Source organism: Carcharodon carcharias, chromosome 17, assembly GCF_017639515.1.
Source record: "Carcharodon carcharias isolate sCarCar2 chromosome 17, sCarCar2.pri, whole genome shotgun sequence".
In the NCBI taxonomy this organism is placed as follows: domain Eukaryota; kingdom Metazoa; phylum Chordata; class Chondrichthyes; order Lamniformes; family Lamnidae; genus Carcharodon; species Carcharodon carcharias.
In genome coordinates, this window is record NC_054483.1 from 16,324,703 (window position 1) to 16,350,977 (window position 26,275).

Here is a 26,275-nt window from a genome sequence, read left to right on the forward strand (position 1 = left end):
TCAGTCACTGCTTCGCCCAGACCGCTGCTGACCGTGGTCACATGATTAATTGAAACCACATAGCGTTCACTCATTTGAGACAGCCTCTTTTCCTTTGAACTTTAGCTGGTAGAACCAGTTCCATTTTCCTGAAAGATTTCTTTTCTTCGAGCTTCATGAATTTGAAAGTGAATGTCTAAATCCACTTACCCGTGAAACCTGACCCGACGCACCGCATTCTCAGTAAGCTGGTCTGAAGGGAAAGCGAGCTGCCACAGATACTGGAGCAGAGAAAAACAAGAAGCACAACTTCCTCTGATAATGGTGCCCCCTCCCTCTATGGTAGGTGAAGAAGAAATATAAATTAAGTCTTTTCATTTCCCTTAGCCATGCCATTCATGCCGTCGCAATTGAATTTTCCACTTCAGTGGATGTTTGCACCAATATATCCTGAAATCCGTTCGTTTAAAACAAGTGGTTTCATCTTTGGTCTTGTTCTCAGGAAAATATAATAATTTTGATAACGTTATTGGAATTTATTGTGGAGTAATAGTGGGGTCTGTAGGTGTGTGTTTGTCTGCGTTTGTGGGACTTAATTGAACTAAAGGCAGCTGGTCTGAAGGCTTTGATGTATCAGCAGATAAGCTATATTTAAAATGTTAAGTAGGTAAACATGGGAGAGGCTTTAGAATGTAAGGTGTAAAGGGAGCAATTGCATTTTTAAATAAACCAGATTGGTTGAATTCAAAAGGGAGAGAGAGAGTGAAATATTACCCCTAGGCAGGAGAAGTTAAGAAACAGAGGGCAAAATTTTCTGGCTGGCGTGTGGGTGATGGACACTTGCCCGCCATTAATTAAAGACCTAGTTCAGGCCCTTAACTTGCCAATCGTCGACGATTTCGAGGGGCCCGTGTGAACTTCAGCTTGGTGCAAGGGCCCAACCGACAGGCGGGTAGGTGAATTTTTTACAAACCTCATCCAGTGATGGGATGAGGTTTGATAGCGATTTTAAAAACGTTTAATCAAATTTTTGTTTATTTCATTAACATGTCCCATCTCATGTGACATTTTCACATGAGGGGCACATGTTAATGAATTTTTTATTGTTCTGTTTTTTTATATTTGCCAGCCTTTCAGCGATCTCCCTGAGGCAGCACTTTGCCTCAGGGAGATGTGTGCATGCATGAAAGAGCACACTCTGGCAGTTAGCGAATCCCCCCCCCCCCCCCCCCCCCCCCCCCCCCGCATAGCGCTTCCCATCGGGCAGCTCGCTGGACGGGCCTTAATTGGTCGCCCACTTAAAATGGTGGCGGGGCCCATTTCGGAAGTGGTGATTGGCTGCCCGCCCGCCGCTGAGCCGGTGGGGCCTGCCTGCTCATCAAGGGCAAAATTCTTCCCAGTGTGTTTATTTTTCTCAAGGGTTACTGGTAAAATTGGTACTATGATAGATTTTATTATTAGGGAGGTAAAAGACATAGTGAAACAATGGGAATTTGCATTCAAAGGGAAAATATGGATAAAGGAAAGAAGGCTATGTGCAAGGGCAGGAATTCTAAGATCTAACAAGTGTGAAAAACCCTCAGCATCTAAGCCTTAAGCTGCTGTCTACAAAGAACTGAAGTGAAGAAAATTCACTTTGAATTCGACTGTTTCAGAGTATCGTGTGCTTTTTTGCCTGGGTCTTTTAAAATCTGTGTCCTACTGTTGCCTTAACAAAAGTGTAACTGGGAATTAGACTAACCAGGGGATTTAGAAGTTATCATCGTAGTGATTTGTAGATCTATGTATACACTTAATAACATTTCTACTATTAATAAAGGCTAAATTTAGTTTTGTAAGAAACCTAGACGACTTGGTGGTCTTATTACTACTGAATTCAAGGCACGCATCTCATAATTTATACAAATTGCAAAACAGTTGTGGCAGTTGTTTCAAGTTTCCTTCTGGGATTTGACCAGCTCAGCATTTACCATCAGCTATGCCATAACATTAGTGGATAAGTATTTCTGTATGTTTGTCTTCGTACGACACATCAATATCTGAGTGCTGGCGTTAGTGAACTAGTGCTTAGACACAAATGTTTGTGCACATCTGTTTGTGTATAGTGTGAACTTGCCTATATAGGAAGTATGAGTACATGGTGTGTGTATTTAGGGGAAAGAATTTTGCCCTTGGCAGGGGTGCTTGGTGGGGGAGGTCAGGAAGCCGACTGCCACCCGCAATCTTATGCAGGTGGGCCAGTCAGCGCTGCCTGAGGGGAGGAGGGCGAGCGGGCCTAGTGTGAACTTCATGCAAGCACTCGAGTGCTTCAATTTCTGAGTGTCATGAAGCTATTAATGTATATAATATCATTGGAAAATAATTTTCTTAAATAGAGGTTTAGTCTGTGGATATGTTTTAATTGGATTAAATCCAGTTAGTCTGGGTGCTTTGATGTATACTAGTTTTGAGATGTAAACAGAGCGGTAGAGTGCATTTGCATTTTTTGAATAGAACATTCAAGGAGCAGGGTGAAACTGCCACCTAGCCAGTAGATACCAAGCCATATGTTTATACTATTAATAAAATTGGTTCTATGAAAGGGATTTTATTGTTAGAAGATGGAGTTCAAAGAGGCTGGTGATACAATGAGAATTTACATTCAAGGGTAATGGTCAATGGATGCCCCTGTGAATGGAAAGTTGTCTCAAGTGGTGTTCCACAGGGCTCAGTGTTGGGACCCTTGCTGTTTGCGTTATATATTAAGGATTTGGACGTGAACATGGGGAGCACGATTGGGAAATTTACAGATGACACAAAGATTGGCTGAGTAGTGGATAGTGTAGAGGATAGCCATAATCTCCAAAATATTATAGATGGGTTGGTGGAGTGGATGGTAAAGTGGCAGATGGATTTTAACATAGAGAAGTGTAAGGTCATACATTTAGGGAGGTCAAACAGTTACAGGGATTACACAATAAATGGAAATATACTAAGAGGAGTGGATGAAGTGAGAGATCTTGGTGTACAAGTACACAGGTCCCTGAAGGCAGCAGTTCAAGTAGACAAGGTTGTAAAGACGGCATATGGAATGCTCTCCTTCATTGAGAGAGGTATAGAATATAAAAGTAAGGATATAATGTTGGAATTGTATAAAACACTGGTGAGGCCACAACTGGAGTATTGTGTGCAGTTCTGGTCACCACATTACAGGAAGGACATAATAGCTCCAGAGAGAGTGCAGAGGAGGTTTACAAGAATGTTGCCAGGGTTAGAAAAGTGTAGCTACGAGGAGAGATTGGATAGGTTGGGGTTATTTTCCTTGGAACAAAGAAGGCTTTGAGGTGTACAAAATTATGAGGGGAATAGATAGAGTGGACAGGATAAAATTGTTTCCCTTGGTGGAGAATTCTAGAACTAGGGGACATAGATTCAAGATAAGTGGCAGAAGGTGTAGGGGGGGAGACATGAGGAAGAACTTTTTTACGCAGAGGGTAGTGGGTGTCTGGAATTCGCTGCCAAAGTTGGTAGTAGAGGCAGAAACTTTAAACTCTTTTAAAAAGTACCTGGATTTGCACCTTAAGTGCTGTAAGCTGCAGGGTTATGGGCTGAGTGTAGGAAGGTGGGATTAGAAAGGGCACCTGGGTGTCCTCGGGCTGGCATGGACAAGATGGGCCGAATGGCTTCCTTCTGTGCTGTAGCTTTTCTATGCTTCTAATGCGCTGTGCTAGGTATAACAGCAGTTTTGTGTATGTGGAGCAGAGGCAATGTGAGATCAATAAGCCTCCAACTGTCTCCACAGGAACCAAAGTGAAAAAATCTCATTTTGAATTTGTAATGTGAAAATGCTTTGCCTAGTGTCTGGTTAAGTCTATGGATTGCTGTTGCCTTAATGGAGATTAGTTTGGGAATTTGTTAAAAGTTATGATCATAGTAATTTGTAGCCATGTGTTTATATTTAACTTGTGCAAATTAATAAAATATTTTATTTAGCTTAATATGAAAAATCTTGAGAACTGGTAGTACAATGCCTGAATTTGCAGTTGCATCTCAAACGTAACACTTAAAATGATAGGTTATGACAGTTGTTTAAAGTTTCCCTCTTGGGCTTTTTTAAAAAAACTTAGCTTTACCAACTGCTCAGTCATAACACTGAGGCATGGAGCTGCCTCAGGGAGATGAAACACTGTTTTAAAGATAAAAATGTCATAAAAAATGCCCCCTCATGTGACTCTGTCGGCAGGCATGCTTCCGACTCCAGTGCGTGCCCATCAACCTAACTATCGCGGGAGTGCACATTGATGTCAGCACACTCGGCCGATGTCAACATGCTTTATTTCACACTCTGGCGTGTCAGTGCGTGCCTGCACACCAAGCGTAATTTTACGCCCAGGGTAAAATTTTCTGTGATCAGATGATCCATATGGACAGAATAGCATGAGCCTGCTTTCACACTTTTTCCCATTTGATTATCCACTAGTGCAATGTTGCACCACAGGAAGATCACTATCCTGGCAAAGCCATGTGCACGCTCTACCTGCTTCTCTCTGTTCAATAAAAACATTATGAATTTCCCTCTCCTGGCATCTCTCCAACAAAGCAAATAATAAATACAATATTGGGTAATCAACTATGCCCTAAAAATCAGAATCAACATGAGTTAAACTTGAATTAACAGGCAAATCACAGTCAATTATAAATTTTAAGTTACACATTAAATAGCAGATATTGCTAAGATAGATCTTATGAATTGGCTTGGCAGTCCACTCAGCATATATATCATCGATTTCAGTCACAAAGTCCTTCAAAACTCTGTCTTCTTTATGAGGAATTTCAGCTCCTCTTCTTGGGTTTAGCCTGATGCCCAGCTGACAGCAGCGCACAACAAACCCCAGTTCCATGGGCACAGTCTTCACCAAAAATGGCATACATCTGCAGAACATCCTCAAATCTGCTTATAACAGTCTGAATGGCATGGTTCCACTAGTGTTATCTTCAAGTAACTGAAACAGCCACAGCAACTGCATATTTTCCTATTCTTAGCTTTTGGATCTAGCCTCCGTCTTCTTCACCCTGCCTATACTGCACCACTGGGATCATCATCTTGAAATCTGATGGCACTGCATCCTTTTACATGGTTTCAACCAGTTTCAGTCTCCCTGAAGTTTTGGTTTCAATCTTAGTTTCCTTAGAAACTGGAAGGGCCAGTTTGCTTTCTCAGTTTCCCTTTTCAGTAGCCTTTTTCAAAAAATACAAGCTTTGAAACTACTGATTCCATCACACTTGTTTGACCCCAGTCTTCACTGTGATAGGGTTTTTGGTGGTTCTGTTGGTGAGGATCACAGCTTGCATGCCATTGTGGAGGAGGCAGAGGGTGGTGACAAATTTCTGAGGGCAGCCAAATTTGAGGTGGATGTTCAATGGTTCTCAAAGTCAAAGGGCGGAATCATTCCAGATTTTCACTCGGTGGTAGCGGGTGGGAAAAAGGACGTTTTGCCCGCCATATTGTCACATTCCTGCCTGATTAATAATTCATTCCTGGGAAACACCTCCAATTTTCCTGTCCTGCTGTCACCTCAGGCCTTCAGTAAACTGGGCATCATATTTAAAGGCTGCTCCCGAACAGAGCTAGTACTCTTCGAGGGATAGGAAGCTGTTGGGAACTGATAGCTGCCAAGGGGAGGAAACGTACTGCCCCCAAATTTAGTGACGCCTCTCTTGAGCACCTTCTGGATGCAGTGGAGGCCCGCCACGATGTCCTCTACCCATGCTCTGGGCGAGGACCAGCAAGCAAGGCCACCAATCCAGCATGGGAGGCGGAGGTACTGGCGGTCAGCAGCATCCAGTGCAGCAAGAGGATGAGTGCTCCCATCCATCCCACCAGGGTAAGTCACTGTTCTCATCATTCTCAACTCACACACTCAAAAACCCATACATCCACAGGGATCTCACACCTTGAGGGGAAACACCACAAACTCTCATACATACCCTCATATCGCCATCAGGCTTATATCCTGTGGAACTCGAGGCTTCATCCAGTCCATGGCTCTACTCACCACACAAATATTTCATGCAGTGCCAGGGGTCCTGCTCACACATTCTCCATCTGTTTTCATGCAGGAGAAGCTGGCTCACAGGAACAAGGAGGTCCCACAATAGTGGAGTGGCCCACATTAGGCTCCTCACACAGTTAGAGAAGCATGCTGACTGGTGAGGATGCAGACTGTGTCTGTGGCAATGGGGAGGTCAGGGGTGAACACCCACATGAGGATTCTGCAGCACATCATCACTCTCTCTCAATGCAACTGTGAGTGCGCTCTCTCCTGCTTTTGACTCTGCTGCCATGCACTAATCATCCCAGCTTTGACTGACAGGGAGCTCTGCCAAGGGAATAATACCCTCAGCCAGCCAGTCCCTCAGCTCCATCCAGGTCCTCACCTCCAGCCAAGAGGACACCTACACCATTGAAGAGCTGGAAATAAGCAGCCTGGAAGACCTGTCACAGTGCTTACTGACACCATCCACCAGCGCAGAGACACACAACTCGGCAGGACCTAGATCTAGAGCAGGCTTGGTTCACAATCTGTTGGTCACCGCAGGCATACATGTCCGCAGAAGGAAGAGGCAGGTTCAACCAAGCTCCCCGGCACTCGGCGGACTGCTGGGGAACAATAATCTGTGAGGACAGAGTGAGATGACGAGCCTCTGGATTCAACTTCCAACATTTTGCGGAGAGTCAGCAGAAGGCAGGGGAACATCACGCAGAGCTGTTGGAACCCATCAACAGAGTGGCACATGTGTCAGAGCAGTGCATCCACCTGCTCTCTGATGAAGTGGTGTCCACATGTGCGCATATGGAGGGTGTTATGGACCCTGGTCCAGCAGAACATGGACATGCACGCAGACCTGCACTCCACCATGGCAGCCATGGGTGAGCTCCTGCAGTGGCAAGGCAAAAGGGAAATGTGGTTCCTCCAGATCCCTCCTCTCAAGGAGTCAGGCTGGGGCCCTCAGGCACCTGAAGGGAGGAGGAGTGGCAGCTTGACACCCCTGGGTCATCCACTCAGAAATCTCAGAGCCTGTCCTCTCCCCCTGAGTTCCCTTAGCCTGTGACCCCCTCAACCTCGTCCTCTGTCACCGCAGAGGAAGCAGCTGGCCCACAGGAGCACAGTCAAAGCAAACCAGTCCCCTAAAGACTTCGGCTGTCCAGGGGATGCACGCTGAAGTCGTCAGAGTCAACAGGGCCAACCATTGCACGGACTCTCGCCACCCCTCCAGCAGATGTCAGGGCAGCACCTAGAAGAAGTGGTAGATCCAGAAAAGATAAGAATTCCTCGTCACAAGTGGTTGCATGGGTAAATGCATTTTGTCACTTCATAATCTGTTCAGTTTCATTGGGTATTGTGTAATGGTGTCTTTCAGCTTCATTCACAGGCTTCGCGAGTCCTCCCCCTGCATTCAGCCCCACTAGCAGTTTAGCTGCATGCAGCAGAACCACGAGTGATTTTGGAGGGAGAAGTGTGCGTGTGCGTGGCAGGGCCTTTCAGAGCCTCACACACGTGCAGAGCCTTCCTCTATCACATGAATCTCAATGTCCTGAGCATTTTCAATGCTGCCTGTTGGGGTTCTCTTTCAGTTGTCCATCTGAGCTGACCTGCATCTCTGCACACCCACTGACCGTAGTACCCGTGCCAGCCCAACACAAGGCTCCTCTCACTTTTGACTTCAGAAGTATGGCTATTGCAAGGTTTGTTTGAAGATTCCCGTCCTTTCCCTTCCCCCAGTCACCCATTTCCTTTCCCCCATTGCTGCTGACCCCCCCTGGCACCACCTTCCACCTCCCCACCATCACCAACCAACCAGAAACCTTTTCCTTCCAGGATGTCCAGGTGAACGTGCAAATTCCTTATCTTCCCAAGAATCCCAATGAAGAGCTCTGAAGAAGAGTCATATGGAGTCAAAACTTTAATTCTGTTTCTCTCTCCACAGACCCTGCCAGATCTGCTGAGTTTTACCAGCATTTTCTGTTTTTATTTCAGATTTCCAGCATCCGTAATATTTTGCTTTTACCTTAAGACTTTTGATTTCTTGTACTGCTAGATCCTTAGGAGCAGAGACTCGCAAAATGTTTGTGGTTGAATTAGTCTCTTTATTGCAACAGTATTTGGTGTAAAGAAAAGTTTACAATGGTAAAGTTCTATTTTTACCAATAATAGTTTTCTTTACAGCAATTTATCATTCTAAAAATTTTAACGAATAGCTCTTTGCAGATAGTACAAGTAACCTTCTTCATATGTCACATGGTAAGGGCTGAACCAAAACAAAAGCAAGTAAATGTAACAGTTAAGATTAGCAGAATTCAAATATCATAGAATTATCATAACTCAGAGTCTCCCTTCTCTCCTACACCCCTTTCTTTAAACTCTGGACACTGCATATGCAATTACTTTGTTTTCCTGGCAACATGCTCAATTTTTAAGTTGAAGAGCTTCAGCATAAAACTGCAGCAAAACAACTTGGCTCAGAACTTCTCCAAGAACATCAATGGATTATGATGAGTGTAAATTAATGTCTCTCTTTGATTATTCAAAATGTATACTGGAAATTGTTGAAGAGCCTCGATAAGGCTTAACGTTTCCTTCTCGATTGTGGAGTACTTTCATTAACATATAGTAAGTTTTCTTGAGGAATAACTGGCTGGACGTTCTATATCTGTATCACCACCTTGAGCAACATCTCTCCTATGACTACAGCACTAGCATCAGTAGCTATTTTGAATGGTTTGTAAATTTGGAGCAGCCAAAACAGGTCCATTTATAAATATGGCCTTTAACCTCTGAAAGGCAGTCTGACAAGACTCTGTCCAGTTAACTTTCATATTTTTCTTCAATAAATATTTTAATGGAGCAACAACCCCACTGAAATTCATCACAAACTTCTTGTAAAAACCCACACATTCTGAGGAACCAGTATTTCCAGTTTTGTTTTAGGAGCAGAAAAGTTCATTATCACTTGAAATTTAGCTTCTGGGCAACACTCGACCTTCTCCCACTCTGCCCTTCTCCCACTCTGCCCTTGGCAAACTCAGTCTTTGCCAAATTTATCACCAAATCAGTTTTTTATAGCCTATCAAGTAGTGCACTTAGGTGTTCCACATGTTCTTCCCAAATGTTACTGCAGACCAATAAATCATGGATATACACAACACGGTTGTTTAATCTGACAATTACTTGGGTTGTCAATCTTTGAAAGTGTATTCTTCATTCCAAATTCCATAACCTAGAACTCGTACAAGCTGTCTGGTGTTACGAAAGGAGAGATTTCTTTGACTCGATCGGTTAATGGCCAATAAGATTTTCGCAAATCGAACTTGCCAACAAAGTCTGAATTTCCAACTCTATCAATAAAATCCAGTCGGAGAATCGGATAAGAATAATCTTTTATGATAGCATTAACTTTCCTGAAATCAATGCAGAATCTTAGTGATCCCTCAGGTTTTGGTACCACTATGAATGGAGAGCTCCAGCTATTTTGATTGGTTCAATGGTATTTATTATTGTCCACCATAAATTCAATTTCCTCTCTGACTTGAGCCAATTTTCCAGTATTGGGTCAGTATGGGTTTTATTTGCTGGGTGTGGCATTTCCCACATCAGCTGAAGAAGTTCACTCTAATCTATGTTTCAACACTGACTCATATTTTTTTTTATCAGCTTGGCTATGTTCCCCTGACATTTCTCTGGAAAGTGATGCAATATTCTATCCAAATTTTTTTACACTTCCTTATTGGATAATTTCATTACTGGGGGTTTGATCTGAGAACTTTCAATCTCTGAATCATCTTTTGAATCCTCAAGTGTATTCACATATCATTTTACTTCTTTACTACCTGGAGTATACTCACTGGTTGACTAACCTCCCTGTCATAATACCATTTCAGTACATTTATATGACACATGCATTGATGTTTTCTTCTGCCTGGGGTACTAATTACATAGTTTACCTCATTGAGTGTATTTTTAACATAATAAGGTCCATAATGAAGGCTAACCTAGCCTTCAGTTTTTCATTGGGCAAAGATAACAGAACTAGTACTTTATACCCAGTTTTAAAGGTGAGTTTCAGCTGTCATATCCACTTGCTTTTTCATTATTCGTTGGGAAATCCAAAGATGTTCCCAAGCGACTGCACACACTTTTGACAATCTTTTTCGAAACCTGAACACGTAATCTAACAGTAATTTCTTCTTCCTGGACCATAACTTTCTCCAATAATTTTATGTGGTCCCCTTTATTCATGTCTGTTGACTAACTCAAAGGAACTGAAGCTAGTTGACTCATTAGATGCATCTCTAATGGCAAATAATAAGCCCGTAACTTCTGAGCTCCAGGGTATTGTGGGGGGTACCCCAAAGATACACCGGGGAACCCCCCCCCCCCGAAATAGACATGTAAGGATTGCATGGCAATTGCCTGGGAAGTGCAAACTTCCTATGGGCAATTACCCTGCACTGAGAACCATCTGAAAATGTAACTTAAATTGCAAACTTTGATGGATCTGACATGGTTACACCAATAGTTACCCAGAAAAAGCAGAATTAAAACCTCCTGGGTAAGTATTGTACAGACCCACACCAGCTACTCATGGGGCTCCCCCCACACCCCTGAACCCCCAGGGGTGTGATCTCCTCCTGCTATAAAGTGTCCAGAGGTAGGATTTTTTGGTCCTGCCTGTGGCCAGGGTTTTCCAGTCCTGCTGAAACTCAATGGACTTTTGGCTGCTTCTCCAAATTTTCTGTTCCCACTTGTGATAGTTCCTGCAATGGACAGGACTGGAAATTCCCAGCCCAGATAACTTTCCATCTCTCTGATGCATCGCAGTGTCTGCAGCTCGGCCTCTAACTCAATGACAGAGCTGAAGCTCCTGGAGTCACAAACACTTAGTACCCTGGATCACAATAGCATCCAGGAGCTCCCACTTGCTGCAGCCATGACACATCACCTGTCCTGCCATCCTTAATGTGTTTTAATTAACCACTTATTATTTATTCTATTAATAATTTTCCTTTTTAATATATTTTATCAACCCTACTACCAGTCCCTATAGTATTTTAAACCTTAGGAGAATAGGCCTTAACCACTTACCAGATACTCACCAAACAGCTAGTTTCTTTCCCTGTTATAGAGTAAGAACCAATTCCTATGGGGTGTAAAAGTTAGAAAAAGCAAAGATGCACCTACATCCCCCCTTTCCCTTACTCCCTCATTACCCAATTCTAGGTCACACTGAGGGGCCTATATTTATATCCTCTGAAATTAAAGAGTTAAGCTCAGCCCCAGGTACAGGAAAAACAGTTTAAGCTAGCTTCCTTCATTAAATAACTTCAACTGCTGTCCAGTGGAGAGCTTATATAACCCTGCTTAAGCCTGGGTGAAATTTAGAATGTATCAGTGAATTTCAGTTGGATGTTAAAAGTTAAATACAAACAAAATCAGATTTTCAGAAATCTAACCTAAATCTGTGTTCTTGTTCAAAGTCACACTCCACTCCCACACAAGCTACTAGAACCTGGCTAAATAGTTAATCAAAATTCGGTATTGGGATTAATAGAACTGATATAATTGACAGTTGGAGCTCCCCAAACAGTTGACGTGTGATGTGTCTTGTAAAATTCAATCAAATTTCCATGCAATTCTGACCAATAAAAGAGCTTCTTTACTTTAGCCTGAGTATTTCTTATTCCAAAAAGCCCTGCCAGCGGAATCTCGTTGGCAGGTCTTAAAACTTCCCCTCGGTAGCTAGGAGGGACAATTTGATGGATGACTGTCTTCTCATCCACTCATATCTGAGGAGTTTCCCACTTCCTCATCACTTTTGTTTTGGTAATAACCTTCAAGGACCCTTACTGATTCTTCCGCAGAATACACTGTTGGAGAGAATGTCCCCAAACCAGGGTCTGCTTGCAGGGTTTAAATAAAAGAAGCTCAGCTAAATAATTCAGCCTTGCTGTATTCAGAGTCTTTGACCTCATTCAAATTCCCAAAAAATATTAATGTGTTTGTTTTTTTGGAGGATTAAGAGAGTATCCACCATTCTTGTAAGTTGTGAGGGAACATTTTGCGATTGTATTATTGTGACTGTTTTATAACCCGTTTCCTTTATTGGTGAAGTCTTTGGAAAAGATTATTACTGCTACTGATTTATCTTTTACCTACCAACAATTCGTTTTGACATGCCCCGTCTTATGGCAGTGAAATAATAAAGGTTTCTTTACATCCCTTTATACTTTATACTGTAGAATGGATATGCTAATCTATGAGGCATATGGTGATGTGGCACTGACATCAGGCCGTCATGTTCTATGTGCTGTAGGCAGCGACAGGTAGTCTTGGAGAGATGTGCCTTACCTGTATCTCACCATATACTGTAAATAGTGCAAATAAACTAGTAAATGCCCTGATACATCTACAGCTCTTCCTTACTGAAATCCTAGCTTAGCACATTCTACAGCATATACAAATATTTTTGTTGACTGTAACAACTTCTACTTTCTCCCTAGAGCCAGGGTCTTTTCCATTCCCAAACTCTCTATTCCTCAATAGTCCCTGGCCGGGATTTTCCATGCCTGCTGGCATTGGGCATGCTCAATGGCGTGAGTGGTCAAGATGGCAAGAAGGTCATGAAACCAGTTTGCAATTGTCCACTCAGCTGGTCGATGGCGGGTTGCGTTCCCTATCATCAGACTTCAGGAAGATCTTTATAATACTTCAGAATATCATTGAGGCCAGCCCATTGGACTCATCCCCTTCCGCTGGCTCATCCCCGCCCCCCCCCCCCCCCCCCCCCCCCCCCACGTCAGCAGGAAAACACAGTGGTGCAGAACACGTCTTGACAACTGTGACGTACAAAAGTCGGGACTTACTGCCAGGAAAGGAGATGCTGGAGTCCGACAGCAGTGGGATCCTGGAGGAACGTCATGGCATGCTGGGTGGATTCTCGTGCGCGTGGATCTGCTGCAAAGCAGCTCACAGACGTTGGAAAGTCACAGTTGATGATCGCAACGAATGATGGTCGAGGGGGTGGAAGAGGAAGGTCTAGGATTGACTGGGAGAGGAAGAGGTGTCGGGGCGTGTGGTTGGGAGAGGGGGAATGAAGGTGCTGGAGGGGTGAGGTTGAGAAGGAGGGAATGAAGATGTCGTGGGGTGAGGTTGGAGGGGGAGGAAGTACAGAGGGTGGAGGGGGTCATGGGGGAGAGGATGGCAACTGAGGAGGTAAGTTTAAGAGGGGTGGAAGGTATAAGGCAAGGAAGTCAGAGGGGAGAAGAGTGTGAAGAGGGGAAGGAGTACAGAGAGAGAAAGGAGGGCAGAGAGGGGAGAGAGTCAGGGGGGAGGGAGTAAGGGTGGAGGAAATAGTAAGGGTAGAAGAAGGAGTCGGGGAGGGGGAAGGAGTAAAGCTAGAGGAAGAAGTGAGGGTGTCTGAGGGAGTCAGGAAGAGGGAAGAAGTAAGACTGGAGGAAGGAGTTGGGAGTGGGGAAGGACTAAGGGTGGCAGAAGAAGTAAGTGTGTCTGAGGGAGTCAGGAGGGGGAGGGACTAAGCGGAGGAGGAATCCGGGGTGGGGGGGAAGGCGGTGGGGTAGTGGGGGGACTAAGGTGGGAAGGAGTACCGAGGGGGAAAGGGGTCCAGAGGGGGTAAGGGGTTCCAGAGGGGGAAGGGGTCTGGAGAGGGGGAGGGGTTCTGGGTGGAGGGGGGGGGCACGGTTGCTGGGAGTTGGAAGGATCCAGAGTCAGGGAATGTCCAGGTGCAAGGTAAGGGTCTGATGAGTCCATGACTTCCTCCTTGGGAGCGAACAGAGTGGGTGTGGTTTGAGGGAATGGTGAAGATGACTGAGGGCAGAGTGAGGTGGTCAGGCGGGAGGGTGAGTGTTCGACGACGAGGGTGGTTGGTGGGGACTCGGAGGCAGACACAGACACTGGGAGTGGGAAGGAGGAGGTTGGAGAGGTGAATGTGGATGGGAGGTGAGATCTTCGGAAAGGAAGGGAAGGTGCATGTTCACCTAGACATCCCTGAAGGAAAAGGGTCATGGATGATAGGTCACGGAGGGGAGGTGGAGGGTGATGCCGGGGGGTCAACTGTGATGGGGGAAAGGAAATAGGGGGCTGGGAGAGGAGAAAAGACAGGGGAGCACACAAGAAACTGAATCCAGACCATGTTATCCAAATGGAAAGTGAAATGACAGTCATGGAGGGTAAGATCAGGTACTGCTTGGAAGCGTGATCATTGTGAGGGCAGAGGTGCAGGTCAACTCAGATGGACAACTGAAAGCAAATCCCAGCAGGCAGCATTCCAAATGCTCAGGACATTGAAGTGAGTATGAAACGTGAAGGATTTGCTTGCGTGGGAGAGTGCTTGCACAAGACTCCAAAAGGCTGTGCCACACACACACACTCTCACACACAGACAAACACACAAACTCACTTCTCCCTCCAGAATCACTCATTAGACAGCTACACTCTCTGCGGTGACAGAGGACAAGGTTAAGGGGCTTACAGGCAAAGGGGACTCGGAGAGAGAGGACAGCCTCTGAAATTCCTGAGTGGATGACCCAGGAGTGTCCAGCTGCTGCTGCTCCTCCTTTCGGGTACCCAGGAGCCCTGGTCTAACTCCTCAAGGGGAAGGAGCACCTGGAGGGACATTGAGGTGCCCCGTTTCTCCCCTCGCGTTGCCACTGCAGGAACTCACCCATGGCTCCCGTGATGGAGTGCAGGTCTGTACACATCTCCACATTCTGCTGGATCAAGGTCTCCATGGCATCTGCCATCCTTCAGACATGCATATGTGGGCGCCACTTCATCAGAGAGCAGGCGATGCACTCCTCCGACTCGCTTAACTCTCTGCTGAAGGCTTCCAACAGCTCTGCCTTCCACTGACTCTCCACAATGAGTTGGAAGTCCAAGTCCAAAGGCTTGTCATCTGACTCGGACCTCACAGATGCCTGATCCCCAGGAGTCCTCCGAATGCCGGGGAATTCGCATGAACCTGCCTCCTCCTGCTGCGGACCTCTGCCCGTGCGGTGACCACCAGATTGTGGACCGGAACCTGCTCTAGATCTAGGTTCCACCGAGGTGTGTGTCTCTGTGCTGGTGCAGGGTATGGGTAAATGTTGTGTTGGGTTTTCCAGGCTACTTATTTCCAACTCTTCAATAGAGGTGGTGTCCTCTTGGCTGGAGGTGAGGGAGTGGCTGGTTGAGGGTGTCAGTTGCTTGGCAGAGGTCCTTGTGAACCAAAGTAGAGATAAGTAGTGCATGGCAGCAGAGTCAAAAGCAGGAGAGAGAGAGAGAGAGAGAGAGAGCACTCACATTTGTGTTGAGAGAGGGATGATGTGGTGCAGGATCCTTGCGACGGTATTCACTGTCGACCTCACTGTCACCACAGACACAGTCCATGTCCTCACCAGTCAGAGCATTGTCACTCTCCTCAAAGTGAGTGAGGGGCCAAATGTGGACTGCAACCTCTTCCTGCTGTTGTGAGCAGGATTCTCCAGCATGAAAACAGGAGAGAGTGTGAACGGGGCACATGGCACTGCATGGAATGTTTGTATGGTGAGCAGAGCCATGGGCAGGATGAGGATGGGAGCTCAAGAGAGTATGAGCCTGATGGAGATATGAGGGTGTGTGAGAGTTAGAGGTGTAGTCCCCTGAGGTGTGAGATCCCTGTGGATGTGTGATGGGTTTGTGAGTTGAGGGTGATTTGAAGAGTGAACTACCTTGGCAGAACGGATGAGACCATTCATCCTGCAGCGGCACTGGGTGGCTGTTCTCTTTTGCAGGGTATTAGCACTGACCACCGCCTCCTACCTCTCTGCAGCTTTTCTGATAATGCTATTAACCCAACCTTTGTTAATTGTCGCAAATCATTCAGAAATAAATCTTCCCTAAAAAATCTTCCATGTTATCATACAACTGTACTGTCGGGACGAGGTCGTGGTGTGGGGGCAAATGGAAACAGTGTGTTTCCCGGGAATTCATAATTAATGTGGCAGGTTTGGGAGGATATGGTGTGAAAAACCGCCATTGCAGCCAGCCAGGTAAAATTACATTTTTACCTGCCCGTTAATGCACTTAGTGCACATCTGGGACGATTCTGCCCCCTGTATGTTTGTAGATGGAGATCTACTGCCCCCTAGCTGCCTGTGTGATATATCGTACCCATCTGCCAAAACCGCAGCTTCCCTTATTTTAGAAATCTTATAGTCTTAAATGTGTGACTTCTTAGCTACTGTTTATAAATTCTTCCATTACTATTATTTCATATACAGTCCCAAAATTCTCTTCTGACTTCAATGATCGAAGCCATCAGTTAAACAGAAGTTCTTTCTCCCCAGCAAATTCTACCAATGTTTGATGCTGTTATGATCTCAGAGCCTGAAATTTTAATTGATACGCTTCAGGGACAAGCTCATAGGCATTAAATACCACAGTCTTATGATTTCATAACATGAAGATTGCTCTTCCAAAAGACTTGAATAAACATCCAATGCTTTTTTCATCAAAATAATGTATTTTGCAAAATAAGAGTCCATGTGTGCTCTAGCCACACTAGCTTTGTGGTAACTTTCTCAAATGAGGTGAAATGTCTCTCAACTTCATCCTCAGTGAACTTAGGCTGTAGGTGACTATTTGTAGCTAAATCATAACCCGAAATGGGACTCAATTCATTGTCTAAAACTATTCATTCCTCTGTCATTATGTAACTAAGCCTTTCTTCCTTCAGATCATGTTGCCTAATTTTTTTCTCTCTTTGAAGCTCTCGTTCCCATTCCCTTCTTTTCTTGCTAACTTCTCTTTCCAGAATTCAATTTCAAGCTTCTGCATTCCATTTTTTTTGTAATTTGAGCTGCTTCATTTCATTTTCTATTCCAAGCTACTTCATCTGCAACCGAATCCTAACTAATTTAAGCTGCACTGGACCTGGGTTAGGCTTTTCTTCTTAAATTTCAAATGCCGTGTTATTGCATCAATTACTTCTGCTTTTTAAGCCTCTGATTTTGATCTTATCTGCAGCTTTTCTGCTAAGGCTATTAACCTAACCTTCGTTAATTGTCTCAAATCATTCAGAAATAAATCTTCCTTCTCAAGAAAAGCCTCAGCAGTTGACAAAGCCATACTGATTTCCAATAGGTACAGTAAAATGCACCATGAAATCTTGTTAGCCTAAACTTTAGCAAATCCCAGCGCCGATATCTGTCCCAGGATTCAAAATCCCACAAAGAGCCCCCAGTTTTGTTATGATCTCAATTGAGACTTGTTTAAAAATAAGAAATCCAAATTCCAGTTATTATCGAAAGATTGAAGCCACAAATTCAACGGTTTAAAACAAAAGCATTTTCCAACACAAGTCAAACAAAATAAACGCTAAATATTATAAATATTATCTTGTGTAGCCACACAATGTTAAAACTCAGAATCGGCCTAAGTTAAACATGAATTAATAGGCAAATTGTGGTTGATTATAAATGATAAATTATGGATTAAATGGTCGATACAACTACATCAGATCTTGTCTTGGCAGTCCACTCTTGATATACGTTATCAATATCAATCTGCCTTCTTCACAAAGAATTTCATCTCCCCTTCTTCTAGAATTTAACCTGATCTCCAGCTGACAGCAGCACACAACCAACTTGAGTTCCGTAGGGATGGTCTTCATCAAAAATGGCACGCATCTGCAGAAATTCCTCAACTTTACTTACTTCAGTCTGGATAGCAGAGATCCACTAATGTTATCTTCAACTAACAGAAACAGCCACAACAACTTTTTACCAAAACAAAAATAGCTGGATAAACTCAGCAGGTCTGACAGCATCTGTGGAGAGGAACACAGTTAACGTTTCAAGTCCATATGACTCTTCATCAGAACTGAGTTCTGATGAAGAGTCATACGGACTCGAAACATTAACTCTGTCTTCCTTTCCACAGATGCTGTCAGACCTGCTGAGATTTTCCAGCTATTTTTGTTTTAGCTTCAGATTTCCAGCGTCCACATTCTGCTTTTACAACAACGGTTTATTTGCCAATACTTAGCTTCTAGACCTAGCCACTGTCTTCTTCGTTCTGCCTGCACTACACCACTGGGGTGACCATCTGAGCTCTGATGGCTCTGTGTTCTTTTATGTGGTCTGAACCATTTTTGGTTTCCAATCTCAGTTTCAGCCTTAGTTTATTTAGAAACTGGAGGGGTCAGTTGAGTTTCTCAGTTTCCCTTTTCAGTTTCCCTTGGTGTCAGTCTCAAAAAATACAAGTTTTGAAACCACAGATTCCATCATAGAGGGCATTAGCTAGAATAGCAAGATCGAAAATGGAAGTGCTAGGGTCAAATCAGTGTTGCATGCTGACTGACATCACAATCTGCCGACTCTGCATACTTCCACTGCACGTTTGCATTACCTATACTAACAACCTCACCAAGATGGCGTTCAGTACACAGTGCTCCAGATGTCTGTGTGTGTACACCTACCAGCAAAATTGCATGAGCTATTGTGCCACATTTCACAGCCACAAATTAGGGGCTGCAGGTGAAAAAATTATTCCATGTCAGATGATGAGCTTTTTCTTGTATCTTGTCCAAGGTAGAAGTGCTAGAAAACAGGCTCCACAAACATGGGGTCAGCATCTCAAGTTTTGGGGGCTGTTATGGCCACAGCCGATGTTATTTGCTGGGCAAGCCACATCGCAGAGGGAAACTTGTCTTACTGTCTTAACTTTTTTTTGTTTTGTATTTTGAAAATGAGGGGAAACCTACTGATGCCAGAAGCATCGAATCCCAGTAACACTTCTAGGATTTTAAAATTAGAAGGTTTATTAACAAGAAGAAGAAAAAACTTAAATACAGAAGATTAAAATTACACAGTCAAAACAATCTTACAAAACATTCCCCCAAGAAAACCCACTTGGTCAGAACACACAAGTAAACTACTTGGCAACTGCACCCTTATAGATTTTTAACATTAAAAAATCCAAAAACATTACTCAAGGCAAAAATTGCCACTACTTTAATAAATTATACAACACAACTTCTCACTCTCATCCACACTGCTGTGGACATCTGAAGCAAGTTCAGCAACAGATTGCTTTCTGAAAACAAAGATTTATCTGGCCTGAAACTAGATGGCTGTTTCAAATTCACAACCTTCCACAGCACAGAGCTGGTCACAGGACATCACCTCCACACAACACCTGCTGGAAATCTGAAACAAAAACAGAAAATGCTGGAAAAACTCAGCGGGTCTGACAGCATCTGTGGAGAGAAATACAGAGTTAACGTTTCGAGTCCGCATGACTCTTCTTCAGAGTTAAAGAGAAGTAAAAATGTGATGAAGTTTATACTGTTTAAGGGGGTGGAGCAGGTGGAGCTGGATAGAAGGCCAGCGATAGGTGGGGGCAAAGGAGAGATTGCCAAAGATGTCACGAACAAAAGGACAAAGGGGTGTAAATGGTAGTGGTGCTGGTTAGAATGTGCTAATAGCAGGACAAGGGTAAGCACTCTGGAAAGAACAACATCGACAAGTGACAGATGGCCCTTGTGGGGGGAGGGGACGGTGGTGGGAAAAAAGATTGAAAATAGGATATAAGGTGATAAACAATGAATAAAAGTGAAAATAAATAAAAGGTGGATAAAAAATAAAAATTAAAAAATGAATATAGAGAAAAAGGGATAAAAAAAAGGGGTGAGGATGGAGGACAGAGTTCATGGTCTGAAGTTGTGGAACTCAGTTTTAATCCTGGAAGGCTGTAAAGTGCCTAGTCGGAAGATGAGGTGCTGTTCCTCCAGTTTGTGTTGAGCTTCACTGGAACATTGCAGCAGGCCAAGGACGGACATGTGGGTATGAGGGCAGGGTGGAGTGTTGAAATGACAAGCGACAGGGAGGTTTGGGTCATGCTTGCGGACAGACCGCAGGTGTTCTGCAAAGCGGTCACCCAGTCTGCGTTTAGTCTCTCCAGTGTAGAGGAAACCACATTGGGAGCAGCAGTAGACCAAATTGAAGGAGGTGCAAATGAAGTGCTGCTTCACCTGAAAGGAGTGTTGGGACCTTGGATGGTGAGGAGGGACAAGGTAAAGGGGCAGGTGTTACACCTTATGCGATTGCATGGGGATGGGGATGAGGTGTTAGGAGTGATGGAGGAGTGGACCAGGGTGTCACAGAGGGAACGATCCCTATGGAATGCCGACAGTGGGGGTGAAGGGAAGATGTGTTTGGTGGTGGCATCATGCTGGAGTTGGTGGAAATAGCGGAGGATGATTCTTTGAATGCAGAGGCTGGTAGGGTGAAAAGTAAGGACAAGGGGGACCCTATAATGGTTCTGGGAGGGAGAGGAAGATGCGAGGGCAGAGGCATGGGAGATGGGTCGGACATAGTTGAGGCCCCTGTCAACTACAGTGGGTGCAAAACCTTGGTTAAGGAAGGAGACATGTCAGAGGAACTGCCTTGGAAAGTGGCATCATCAGAACAGATGCGACGGAGGTGAAGGAACTGAGAGAATGGGATGGAGTCCTTACAGGAAGCGGGGTGTGAGGAGCTGTAGTTGAGGTAGCTGTGGGAGTTGGTGGCCTTGTAATGGATATTGGTGGACAGTCTATCACCAGAAATCGAGACAGAGAGGTCAAGAAAGGGAAGGGAAGTGTCAGAGATGAACCATGTGAAGGTGTTGGAGGGGTGGAAATTGGAAGCAAAATTGATAAATTTTTCCAGGTCCGGGCGAGAGCATGAAGCAGCACTGAAACAGTCATTGATGTACCGAAAAAGGAGTTGTGGGAGGGGGCCGGAGTAGGACTGGAACAAGGAATATTCCACATACCCCATAAAGAGACAGGCATAACTGGGGCCCATGTGGGTACCCATAGCCACACCTTTTATTTGGACGAAGTGAAACAAGTTTAAGGAGAAATTGTTTAATGAGAGAACAAGTTCAGCCAGATGGAGGAGAGTGGTGCTGGATGGAGATTGTTTGGGCTGCTGTTCAAGGAAGAAGCAGAGAGCCCTCAGACCATCCCGGTGGGGGACGGAGGTGTACAGGGATTGGACATCCATGGTGAAGAGGAGGCAGTTAAGGCCAGGGAACAGGAAATTGTTGATATGATGTAGGGCATCAGAGGAATCACAGACGTAGGTGGAAAGAGACTGGACAAAGGGCGAGAGAACAGAGTCAAGATAGGAAGAACTGAGTTCCATGGGTAGGAACAGGCTGACACGATCGGTCTACTGGGACAGTCCTGTTTGTGGATTTTGGGGAGGAGGTAGAAGCGGGCTGTCCAGAGTTGGGAGACTGAAGTTGGAAGCTGTAGAGGGAAGATCTCCAGAGGAGATGAGGTCAGTGACAGTCCTGGAAACAATGGTTTGATGTTCGGTGGTGGGGTCATGGTCCAGGGGGGAAGTAGGAGGAAGTGTCTGAGAATTGGAGGTCAGTACGCCAGGCAACAACAGTACCACCCTTGTCAGCAAGTTTGATAACAAAGTCAGGGTTGGACCTAAGAAAGCGAAGTGTGGCAAGTTCAGAAGGAGACAGGTTAGAAAAGGGAGAGGAGAAGAGAAATTGAAACGGCCAATGTCACGCCGACAGTTCTCAATGAAAAGATCAAGAGCAGGTAAGAGGCCAGAGGGAGGGTTCCAGGTGGAGGGAGAATTCTGGAGGCGGGTGAAAGGATCCGTTGAACTGGAGGAGGACTTCTGCCCAAAGAAGTGAGCACAGAGACGAAGGGGGTGGAAGAAGAGTTCAGCATCATGCTGAGCCCAATATCCATTGAGGTGAGGGCGTAAGGGTATGAAACTGAGTCCTTTGCTGAGTAATGAACGTTCAGCATCTGAGAGGGGAAGGTTAGAGGGTATGGTGAATACATGGCAAGGGCTGGGATCTCCCTTAAATATCTTTTTTCCCTTTCATCCCAGACTCCATTGTAGTAAGCACCTCTTTGAACTTAACTTTTCCAAAATATAAAAATCTTTCATGTCTTCCTATTGTCTCCATTTTCAGGTCAAAAAAATTTATAACCTTCCCTAACCTTTGTAAGTTATGAAAGTTCCTTAAACTCCCTTTGAAATTTAGCAGCTGGAAAGTCAAGTCCTTACCTATCACCTAATGCAAATTTTAAAACCCATCTTATTTATCTGTAATTCCAACTTCACCATAGCCTCTCATTATACATGCATGGATCTAGCACCTTTACCTTTCATCTCTCAGTTCCCACAGACAAGCTTTCTTTACCAACCTTCCCCCAGTTTAATTACCCATGGACGCGCACACAGCCTTCTTTACAGGATACCATCATATTCCCAAAAATATTAAAAAAAGATAACATCCATCTTCACAGGGGCACTTAAAATTTCTACAGAGTTGCAAATTGTTCAGGTAAAAGTTGAGTTTGGAACCAAAGAGGAACTTAAGCTTCTTGAAAGAAGTTTTAGCAATGGAGGAAGATTGAAAACTCCACTTGTGATACAATAAAGCCAAAAACATCAGTGGGTAAAGGACTGAGGCCATCAAAGGTAAGAGATGGTTGTTGGCTGAACTTACAGTAGCAGAAATGAAGAAGAGAATAACAGATGGAGAGTTTAGTGGAGGAGAACAAAAGTGCAACAATACAACAATTAGGGGAAGGAAAGGAAATAACTGAGTATGAAAAGAAATAACTAGCCATTTAAGAGGGTAGGAGAAGGGTTAAAGGAAATATGTCATGGGTTAGGGGTAGTACGGAAATTAAGAATATTACAGGCTTGGGGATTCTCTGGAGCAATTATGGAAGACTGAATAAGTTTGACTCTGAAATGTTAAGAACCTAAGTTGACATGTACATGAGTGCCAATGGTTCAGATGATCACGTGGGAATATAAGAAGGATCCATTAGTTTGTGAATATTCATTAGATATATGTTTTCTTGGCATGCAGGTTGGCAGCGAATTAGCAATATTGGTGCCTTTCTTCATAACTGCCTGCATCTACATGATCGTCAATCTTATATCCTCTCTACCACTTTGGATGAAGGGATTAACCAAAATCTTGCCAATCATCTGTCTGTGTATGTTCGTTGTGCACAATGGAAAAAAAATTTTATGCAGTCATCACAATCTTCTAAAACTACTCATGGGCCTTATGTTTTCAGCAGTAGGTGATGTGCTTCTTCTCATGGATGATATTAAGTTTTTCATTGGAGGTAAGCAGAATGTTCTGAAATCAAATCCTGATGCAGATTGCAATAAGCATACGAACACAATAAGATGGTGTTGTATAGAGAGTAGATGTGGCTTGCCGCCTTGCTAGCAGCAGTTGTTGAGTTGAAGTCCAAGACAAACTGTTTCACACTCACTTGGCAATCTTCAGACCATGGTGAGGTTCTTGATAGAACACCACTTAAAATTATCTTACCTTGCAGGAAAAAAATTGGCACTATCCCTACTCATCCAAAAGGAGTGGAATTCCTGCCTGCTGATCACAGTGACACTAGCAGTGTCCACTTTTACAGCTGTTGGATTGTATGAGAAGATGCAGCAATTATCAGGGTGAAACGTAGAGAAAAACTTTAAATAATCAAAAAATGGCATATTCAGATCAGTCACTTTGAACCAAAGGTATGAGCACATATACCCAATTTAAATAGCTCCACTGGGTTGTGCCACAACCAAACATTTGTGGCAGATCCTGCCAAATTTTCTTCCATTTTCTTTCAAATCTTCTCCCCTTGGCTGAAGGTGGTTCAGTATTTCTGGGTGCAATTTCATTGGAGGAAGACATAGCCTTGTACCTCACACAAGTGGATATTTTATGAGCCTAAACAGTGAGAATTAACAGGCTTCTAGATTGTTGGAAGCTATCACCCATGGCCTGATTCTATTTTCACTTGATGATGACACACCCAACAGGCAGGAACTCCTAGATGAGGAGCAGATACCCTGGCCTATTCTCCTTTCCTTATCCAAGAGACGATCAATTGCAGCAGTCCCGTTGTTCCCTTTGTTTTAATCTTTCAGGTTTAAATAGTTTTTTTTAATTAATTAAGCTACTTGGGAAGTCTGGATCATTAATTTTCTTCAACATTTATTAAGACAAATCATGTTTAACCAATTTGAGTTTTTTTTTGTGGTAACAGAGATGGTTGGTGAGGGTAATGCTGTTGATGTGGTCTACATGGACTTCCAAAAGGATTTTAAGAATACAATCTATTCAGAACTAAAAGGGGTAGTGGAAGCATGGGTACAAATTTGAATGAATGGCAGGAAACAGAGTTGTGGTGAACTGTTGTTTTTTAGACTGGAGGAAGGTATACAGTGGGATTCCCCTGGGGTTGGTACTCAGACCACTACTTTGTTTCATATATATATTGATTACTTATATTAATGGAGTACAGGGCACAGTTTCAAAATTTAGAGCTGACAGAAAACTTGGAAGTTTGTGAACTGTGAGGAGGTTAGTGATGGACTTCAAGAGGATGCTCACAGGCTGTTCGAATGGGCAGAAGTACAAGTTTTGAAATTTAATTCAGAAAAATGTGAAGTGATATGATTTAGTAGGGAGAACAAGGAGAAACATTATAAATTGAAGTGTACAATTCTAATGCGGGTGCAGGAACAGAAAGACCTGGGTGTATAAATCATTGAAGGTGGCAGGGCAGGTTGACAAAGTACTGAAAAAGGCATAAAGGATCTTGGGTTTTATGAAAAGAGACATATAGAGTATAGAAGCAAGGAAGTTATGATGAATCTTTAGAAAACATTGATTCAGCCTCAACTGGAGATTACGTCTGATCTGGACGCCACGCTTTAGGAAGGATGTGAAGGCTTTAGAGAGGGTGCAGAAAATACTTTAAAAGAATGGTTCCAGGGATGAGGGATTTCCATCATATGGACAGATTGAAGAAGCTGGGACTGTTCTCCTTAGAGAAGAGAAGATTAAGTGAAGATGTGATTGAGGTGTTTAACATCATGAGGGATCTGGACAGAGTAAATAGGGAGAAACCGTTCGCATTGATGAAGCATGAAAAACCAGATGATACAGATTTCAGGTGATTAACAAGAGAACCAAAGGTGGCATGAGGAAAACTGTTTTTATGCAGCGGGGTGGCTATGATCTGGAATGTTCTGCCTGGAGGCAAATTCAATCTGGCTTTTAGAAAGGAATTGGATAAGCACCTGGAGAGAAAACAGTTGCAGGGCTACAGAGAAGTGGGACTAGCTAAATTACTCTTACAGACAGCCAGTGCAGATTCAACATCAAGAGGCCCCAACTAAACCATTCCATGAAACCATTTTATAATTCTATTATAAAAGAACAAAAACTTGCATTGTTATAGTACCTTCAGCATAAAGCATTGTTCTAAGACACTTCAAATTCAGTCTTCCATTACACTGTTCGTTAGTTAGAGTGGCGTCAGAGTTACTAATTTCATTTCTTTTTAACTTCAGGTGGAACCATGTTTGCTCTTGCTCATTGTTTCTACACATGGGCCTTTGGGTTCAAGCCTCTGAATCTCCGAGCTGGAAGTTTACTGGCCACTGTAGTCGTGCTGGGTTTGATCTTTCTCAGCAGATGTTCAAAGATGTGGCAGATGTTGCTGCTCTGTTGTTACTGTGTCTTGATTGGAGTCATGTCCTGGAGAGCCAATGCTGAGGTGCTGTTCTATCGCCAAAGGACAGCAACCAAGGTGACTGGTGGGATTGGAGCTGTGCTTTTTATGGTATCTGACTTCACTTTGGCTACAAACCTGCTATGTTTTCCTGTGCCACATGACCTGTTAATTGTCATGACCACTTACTATCTGGCACAACTGTTTATTACCCTCGGTATTGTAAGAGATAACAAAATGAAGGGTGACTAGATTGACCTTACTTAACTGTTCAATAGAGATTGTTTGATATTGTGATTTCAGTGAAATGTCATATGTTTTTCAATAAGCAGCAATAGATATATAATATCAACACAATTTTCCAATTTGCAACTTGTGTTTGATATGGGCCTCATCACTAACACATATTTTTGCTTATATTTACCGAAATTATTCTTTTATTCTGTATTTTTAGCTCTTGAATTCATGGAACTTCAGTGTGGAAAGTGAGATGTACAGGGTTTGTCCTGTCAATATATACACAAGGGATCTGTACCGCTGTTCTCACGGTTGCACTAAATCAGAACACGAAGATCTCTCAGTACCATTAATTTGAGATACATGTACATTAATAAAGCAATATAAATTAAGTTTTTTTTGAAGCTACTGAGACCCTTCCACAGTCTAAGACAACATAACTTGGGCATCCCTACTCTAAGACATTCTAATA

General features: G+C 43.7%; 1 protein-coding gene across 1 annotated transcript; it reads left to right on the top strand.

Annotated features, from left to right (window-relative positions):
• The first annotated feature begins 79 nt into the window (after window positions 1-79).
• On the top strand, window positions 80-26,275 carry LOC121290167 (lysoplasmalogenase-like protein TMEM86A). The gene is made up of 3 exons (XM_041210418.1): window positions 80-321; window positions 22,896-23,160; window positions 25,406-26,275. Exons 1-3 carry the CDS (start codon window positions 301-303, stop codon window positions 25,816-25,818), a joined length of 699 nt encoding a protein of 232 aa, XP_041066352.1. The 5' UTR covers window positions 80-300; the 3' UTR covers window positions 25,819-26,275.

Bases quoted from the DNA above. Each gene is read 5' to 3' on its own strand.
- LOC121290167 (XM_041210418.1), top strand. From the start codon at position 301: ATGGTGCCCCCTCCCTCTATG. The intron at 322-22,895 runs GTAGGTGAAGAA...CTTGGCATGCAG, and splicing joins TGGTGCCCCCTCCCTCTATG to GTTGGCAGCGAATTAGCAAT. The intron at 23,161-25,405 runs GTAAGCAGAATG...TTTTAACTTCAG, and splicing joins TATTAAGTTTTTCATTGGAG to GTGGAACCATGTTTGCTCTT.